The sequence below is a fragment of the Leuresthes tenuis genome, unplaced genomic scaffold, assembly GCF_036924035.1.
Source record: "Leuresthes tenuis unplaced genomic scaffold, fLeuTen1.0.hap1 SCAF_16, whole genome shotgun sequence".
Taxonomy (NCBI): Eukaryota; Metazoa; Chordata; class Actinopteri; order Atheriniformes; family Atherinopsidae; genus Leuresthes; species Leuresthes tenuis.
Window position 1 is genome coordinate 32,557,863 of NW_027325370.1, and position 7,649 is coordinate 32,565,511.

Here is a 7,649-nt window from a genome sequence, read left to right on the forward strand (position 1 = left end):
TTTTTAACCTAGGCTTATGATTATCATTCTTTTTTATTATTTTTAATCTTTTTCTTTTTCAATTGTATTATATGTATTATGTATGTATTATACCTGTTGCTTTTATTTGGTCTTATTGTCCAACATTTTTAAACTCCAGTGTTTTCCTCATGGAGATCCTCCATCCCGGAGGTTCTTCCTGCTCGGTCTGCAAGGTCGTTGCCACGGTATCTTTTGTCTTTGTGACTAGGGGTCTTACACTGCAACCCTACGGCTATGGTGTGGACACTGGACTGTTCTGATCTGGGGTTTCCGTTGGTAGCAGCCTCTGTGGTCATGGGTGGGGGGTTCCTGGCGTGGACCCCAAGGTATCGTTTCCTCGCAACAGCGTCAGGCCAGCTGTTCACGTTCATATTTTTATTCAGTTGATGAGACAGAAACTATAGGTTAAATGGGATGGGGGGGTTCTTATTGTGTGTGTGTGCGTGTGTGTGTACATGAGTGTATGTAAGAGAGAAATTAGGATGATCGGGGGTGCTTTTTAACATTTGTTAGGTCAATTATTTGAGTAGGTAAAGACTTGTGTTTTTAATGTGTTAATTTTTTTATGTAAAGCACTTTGTGTTACATTTTGTATGAAAGCTGCTTTATTAATAAATGAATTGAAATATGAACTTATAACTGTTGTTGTGTCCTACTGGGGGCTTTTTATTTTGCATTTGATCAGGACTAAAGAGTAAATGTTTATATTTCCTTTCCCTTGTCATTTCAACTGACAAAAGGAACTACCTATAGTAGCAGCTTTACTTTTTTACCAATAAAAACTACAGAGACAAACAACAGCAAATTGTCTTGTTTTGTCATTTTATCATGTACAGCTGGAATCCTCCTCATGCAGAACATCTTATGTAGCACAGTTTTAGGGATTCCCAATTGGAAGGTCTGTGTGCGCACACACACACACACACACACTATTTTGTACTGCAAGTCTGTAGCTGTTTCCACTTCCATTCATCTGCCAAGTCTTTGTTTCCAGTAAACATGATGAACATGTTATCTGACCCATTGAAGGTGGCATACTCACAAAAACACACACATCCACAGTAGAAAGCCTTTCGTTGATCAATACTTCCCTCTAGTGACAGATCAGTATCATCACATACACTGTCAGAGGCATGTTTATTATGTCGGCTTCCTCCAGACAAAAACACAAGACATTTATTCATATAAGAATGAAGACACCATCCCACTCAGTTGAGACTGTGAAGCTAGTAAGATATAAAAATTGATTTAAATAATTTTTAGTCGTCATGGTTTGATACAAATCACTGGAGGTTTTTCTAGATCAGGGGTCGGCAACCTTAAACATTCAAAGAGCCATTTGGACATGTTTCCCATAGAAAAGAAAATACCGGAAGTCACAAAACCCTTTTGTCATCTAAAATGAAGATAGCACAGGATATAAAGTTGTTTTACCTTTATGCTATGTAGAAAAAAAGCTATAGTGTGTTTCACGGATGAAATCAATGAACTGCTACAGAGAAAAACAAATTCAATTTCTGCACGTAGCAAAAAAAAAAAGTGAACTTCGAAAAAGAAGATGTGTTGAAGGTTGCTTTCAAATAAAATACTCCATTTTTAGATAGTCTTAGATAGACTAGTCTTAGATAGTCTTTTCAGCAAAGACTGTGTGTTTATTCTGGATATGTCTTTCAAACATTTGTCTTTTTGTTGTTTGCCAATTTCTCCCCACATATTAAGCAAACTGGTCAACATCAGCAGTGAAAGCAAATTATTCTGCCCACGTAGCATTAAACATTGTTTTCTTCAGAAATCTGTCTGTTTTTGGATTTATCCATTGTTGGCCCACCGGGGGTCGAAAGGCTCAATAAATTGCGTGCCGGCGAGTGTCGCACTTCTGCGGTTGTGACACATATTTTGAGCGACAAAAAACTTAAACACGTTTTATTTAATGTTACAAAATCACCATAATCTTCAAATTTAGAATTACATTTTAAAAACTAACTAAGTAGAATAATATTAATTTGAATTAGATGCTTACTATTTATTTTTCAAAGCCAGAGGGAGCAGCAGCAGAGGGATGAAAGAGCCACATGCTCTTCGATCTTCTCCAGAGCCGCAGGTTGCCAACACCTGGTTTAGATCAGCTTTGCTTATATCTTCGATCTTGTCCAGCCCTAGTCCATACCTGATGTAACGTTTGTATGCTTGGAGCCTATCCCAGTTGTCAATGACATGACTCAGTTCTCCTATACAGGAGATCCTTGGTTTGTAGGTATGTTTTCTTTGTAATAAAAAAATAAAAGCTGATATTGTTGCCCACATTAAGTATCCATCTGTTCAATCTGACATTAACCCAAACTCTGGTCCTCATCAGAACAATAAGTCTTCATAAACGTGTAATGCATGAGATTTTAATGTACATCAGCACTGCAAAAAACGAAAGTTTTTGCACAATTCTAATGATTTCAATATATGCACATTAATAGTTTCTGGCAAGCAACTTTCTAGAATATCAAAAATACATGAAAACCTATGCGAAAATAAACTTATGCATATGAAGTCATTGAGAGCTAATGACTGTTCCAAAAATAAACAAATCATATAACATGTCTTGATTCTTTTTAACAGGCTGCATTAAACAATAATTGCCAACTGAATTTCTCACTCATGTGACTCAAGTTTCAGTTACAGAGAACATTTGATAATTTGATGCTGTGACTATACATCCCCCTACAGTTGAAAAAAGCTGAACTATTTACAATATATAATAGTGCTTACTGTTGCAGTCAGAGCCATAAAGTTGATGCATTTGTAGAATCTGATAATCGCATCCTTTCAAAATCACTGTGAGACTATGTTGTCCATTCAACAGGAAGCTTTATTCTTTTTTTTTCTTTTAATCTTTTCAGAGCCTGTAGTGGTTGAAGAAAGTTATACATGCACTGCATGTCATCATTTAACATCTCAGAGCATGAAATTACTTTGTTTGTAAAAGTCAAAAAGACTAAAAAAGTGTAGACTGTCTCTTATATTATCATTCAAGAAACTGTAGTCTGGTGTTAAACTGTACAACACAGGCAAAAAACATATGAGTATGAGCAAAATAAGACTTGAATGGTAATCCATTTTCAACGCAAAACTTGAAATGCGATATACCTCGTAGATAAATTTTGCAAAAACACCTGATTTATTTATTGTGTATATACATACACATATGTGTCAAGATAGATAGATAGATGTGTGTGTGTGTTTATGTGTGCTAAATTAAAAACTTTTTTGCCTTTTATTGTAAATGTATTTAGCATTATTTTTTTGTACTTATGCTTTTAATGATAATTTTAACATTACTTCATCCCACTTTTGGTCATAATCCCCCTTTTTCTTCTGTGTGCAAGTTGTTACAAATTTACATTCTGATATATTGCAAGGGTATAGTATTTAGTCATTTTTAGGTACTAGAAATGTGGTTGAAAAGAAAAGAAAAAACATATATTCTCTTTAGACACAGTGACTTTACATAGATATATGTGTAGAAATGTAACTCCCTTAAACAGAGTGTTTGCTTAAATACTGCAAATGGCTCTGACTGCACTTTCAGGTAACACTGCGCTGTCGACAACAGGGGGCAACAAAAGCTCATAAAAACAACATATATGAGAAGATCAGAATACATTTTACATAGCCCTCCTGTCCTGTTTCTATCAGGCTACTGTACTGTTGGTAGATACATAAACAGCAAATACTTGGGGATAAAAGTACACAAAATATACACATTCTTCATCCAAACTGTCAATGTAAAAAGCTTTTTAAAAGGTGGATGTGCACCAACATTTTAGGTCTAAATATTCTTCTTCTGTGATTTCTTTGTTGAAAAACATCAGATTTTTGCAGCACATTTAGTGTTTGCAATCATGATCTCAGCATTTGTCAAGTAACCCAATCACCCCATAAACAGGTAAAATCAGTGGGCACTTCATATTCAGCAACATTTATGAGCCTGGCAAGATTAAAATGCTCATTTAAAATGAAAGCTGAGTTGTGTCCAAACCACTGTCTTGTGCGGTACATCGTGCTACCCTCTATGCTGATTTGATGGACAACATGCAAATCATTGATGCTGTGCTGAGCAGTGGCTTTTCCACTCAGCACAATTTGACCACACCAGATGTTCCTCAGTCCTCTAGAAAAAGAGTCCACTGAAGGTCACACACGTGTGGTGTCCCATCTTGACTCACAGTTTTTATCTTTTATTTTCACGACACCAGACAGTTGCAGTCCTAACCTTGAAGTGAATCCTGGCTGCTTGCCACTTTGCTGACAGCTCTAAATAGCTGGGGTTTTATGTTGCAACATCATTATCGTATAGCAAGCAATATTGCTAATTTTATGAAAACTTACAATCTTCTTTGAAGTCTTTCTCTGACTGAGAAGTCTGTTGCTAATTCATAATGTTCTCTAGTTCACTTCCACTTATCCATACTGACTTCTGTTCCAATAAAGTGATGATTTACAAAACAGATGCATCTAATCTAAATGTAACCGGATGTCTCAATCAATTGATCGTTTTTCTCTCTTGATACTTTTGTTTACTGTAACATAAAGAAATCCTATTACAGTGTCAAATTAGCAATACCTGCAGATGCAGTTTACACTATTTTTTTTTATCATAATCAAACATTGTGCAACACTGCCAAGAGAAGCTTTAACAAACTAAATTATCAAACCTGCATCAAATAAGTAGAGAAATCAGATTTGAAAGAGATTCAATTTCAACTTCATTATTTCCATCCCAGTTTGTTCTCACATAATTTCAACAGACCTCTGCAACAGATTTAATGTGTTGCATGTTCAGGCTGGTCTGCATTCCAGCATCTTCTTGAAGGCTTTCCTGAAGCTGTCATCCAGGAAAGCATAGAGGAAAGGGTTGAGGCAGGAGTTGGCATAGCTCAGGCTGGTTATGAAGTAGGAGATCCCAATCAGCAGAGGTGTGGTCCTCAGGTCTGTTGTCAAAGCCACAATGGTGCTTAGGTGGAAAGGTGTCCAACAGAACAAGCAGACGGCCAAGACGATGAACACCATGATGGTGACTTTCTTCTTGGCTTTGTCCAGTGCTTTAGCATTGCTGTTAAGCCGCATGTTCCTCAGCTTGTAGAGCATCATGGTGTATAAAATACAGATTGTTGAAACTGGGATAGCAAAACCAAGGATAAGTGTGTAGATCCGACTTGTTTTGAACCACAAACTCTCAGGGCTCGGGAAGCTCAGCACACAAGTCTTCCTCCCATCATTTGGGTTGACATAGACACTGGCAAAAACGGTGAATGGCATGACGATGAGGATGACGAGGATCCAGACACAAAAAGAAATGATTTTGGCTGCTCGGTATGTGCGGTATGGCATGCGCTTGGATTTCACTGTGGCCAAAACAACCAGGTAGCGATCAATGCTCATAACTGTCAAGAAATAGATACTGGAGAAAATATTGTAGTGGTCTATGCTGAGGATAACTTTGCACAAAACCTCACCGAAAGGCCAGTAGTTTAGCAAGTGTTCAGCTATGCTAATTGGCAACACTAAAGTGAACAAATCATCTGCAATTGCTAAATTCAGAATGAACATATTAGTGACTGTTTTCATTTTGGGCGCTTTAAGAATAACATAGATTACAGCTGTGTTGCCAGTCAGTCCTACTGCACAGATTACAGAGTAGATCACTGGTAAAATGACATAAAGGTCAGCGTAGAAGTGAAACTCAGAGGGAGGAGTGCAGTTCAAATCAGTGTTGTTTCTTGATATGATGGAGTATAGTTCTACAGAGTCATTACATAGCGGTAGTGCACCGCTGGAGATAGAGACGTTCGCCATGTTTGCTGAGAGATGAGAGCTGAGATAAACTAAGACAGCAGACAGAATGCTAAGTTAAAGAAGGATTACTCTCCATTACATCACTGGGGAGAGGAATCAAGACAAGACGACAACAGAGGAGGGGCGAGTACACAGGGCAACACTCCTGGGAGATTAATTCACTGTCAGTAATTCACCATCATTTAAGTTTCTGAGATGTTGCTATGAGAAAGATCGTGTGCTCTTATCTCTCCTTACTGTATAAAAAGTAATGTAGAGTTATGTAAAGAAATCATATATACAGATAATATCCTCCATGTGTTTTTTTTCCTTTCTTTCTTTATTACTTGTTTTTCACTAGAATATCTCACTCCAGGACAGTTCGTGATTCTGGTTAATGTTGTGGATGCAACAATTCTCCAGATGCAGCCACACACTCACCACACTGAGGGCTCCACTTTTGTTTTCTTCCTCGTTCTTAAAAAACTGTTAATACTTATATCCACCAGAATTCACTAAATCCTTCTCCTTTTTGAAGTCCTTTTGAGTTATCTTCCTGGTCCTCTGTTTTTCCTCTCCTCCAGTGCCGAAAAATTAAAACAGGATTTTTAAAGACTCAGTCTGATCACCGTTAGGTTTACGGTGGTCACTTGGAGTTTGGGGCAGTGCTGTTTTCTTTCATCTGCGCTGTGGAGACGATGCCAGTGTTTTACGCATGAGTGACGCATCACGAAATCTGGACAACAGGGAGACGTGGACATACATTAGATGCCTTGAATATTTTAAATATCAATGGCGATAGAAAAAAAATTCTTCTGTGGACACCGAAGGCAGTCTTTCCTACAGACTGTCTGAAGAGCTGTATCAGTCTTCGATGTTACAAGGCTTATTTCTATTTGAATGATAAATACATGCCACGTTTTTCTCAATAGGCCTATTGAACTGCTTTAGTCATGCATCAAATTAATTTGGATTATTCTCAATTTATTATTCTCAAAAGAAATATGTGGCAACGAATAATCAAAAGCAAGGAAAAAAGTGTATTGAAAGAAAGAGATCACTCTAAACCATAAGAGACCTCTGGTCCTGAGCAGCAGTATTCTTAGGCTATCTACTATCGTCTATCAAATTTGATCAAGATCGCCATTATTTAACTACGTTACGATTTATTAAATTAATTTAAGAGAGTTTACCCCTCTCCGGGCTCCCGGTAAGGTCCCTCTTCCTCGCTGTAACCTCTGCAGGAGACACTCCGCTCTCCGCTGCTCTTCACTCTCTCTATACACTCCTGGAAGGCAGCGCCTCTGGCTGACGTCACTCCGAGATCCCGACTCAGTCATGTCAACATAGGCCTGGATCGACCATTCTGCCTTCGTAGTGTACTGCACAGGTAAAATGTTACCCATTGTTCATTACTGTGACTTAATTGTTTTTTTTTCTAAATAAATGAAAAGATAAACTACTTTTTCAGTATGTTTGGTCCATCATTTATCCAGTTGTTTAACACATTCGAATAGTTACATATGTGTGTTACTATTCAGTTATGAAACAGACATGAAAATTTTATTTAATTTGGGAGACGTACAACAAGCAAATGGCACCCATGACCCTTAAATATTCAATTTGACATTTGCTTGATGCTTATTTCTCCCGCAGATTAATCAGAATCCGATGGCTTTAAAATCTAAAATGCCGTTCTTTTATTGTACCCTGCTAAATCACATGGCCAGAGATATATTTGAAGCTACCTGCTCAGAAACCCACACAGTACATTTCCATGTCATAAATATATGCAGAGAGGA

At 37.5% G+C, this 7,649-nt stretch overlaps 1 protein-coding gene across 1 annotated transcript; it reads right to left on the reverse strand.

The window, feature by feature from the left end:
• Positions 1-2,568: 2,568 nt before the first annotated feature.
• npbwr2b (neuropeptides B/W receptor 2b) lies at positions 2,569-7,114 on the reverse strand. Its single transcript, XM_072367007.1, has 2 exons — positions 7,041-7,114; positions 2,569-6,583 (listed from the first exon to the last, which is right to left on the reverse strand). Exon 2 carries the CDS (start codon positions 5,866-5,868, stop codon positions 4,852-4,854), a length of 1,017 nt encoding a protein of 338 aa, XP_072223108.1. The 5' UTR covers positions 5,869-6,583; positions 7,041-7,114; the 3' UTR covers positions 2,569-4,851.
• Between the last annotated feature and the right edge of the window lie 535 nt (positions 7,115-7,649).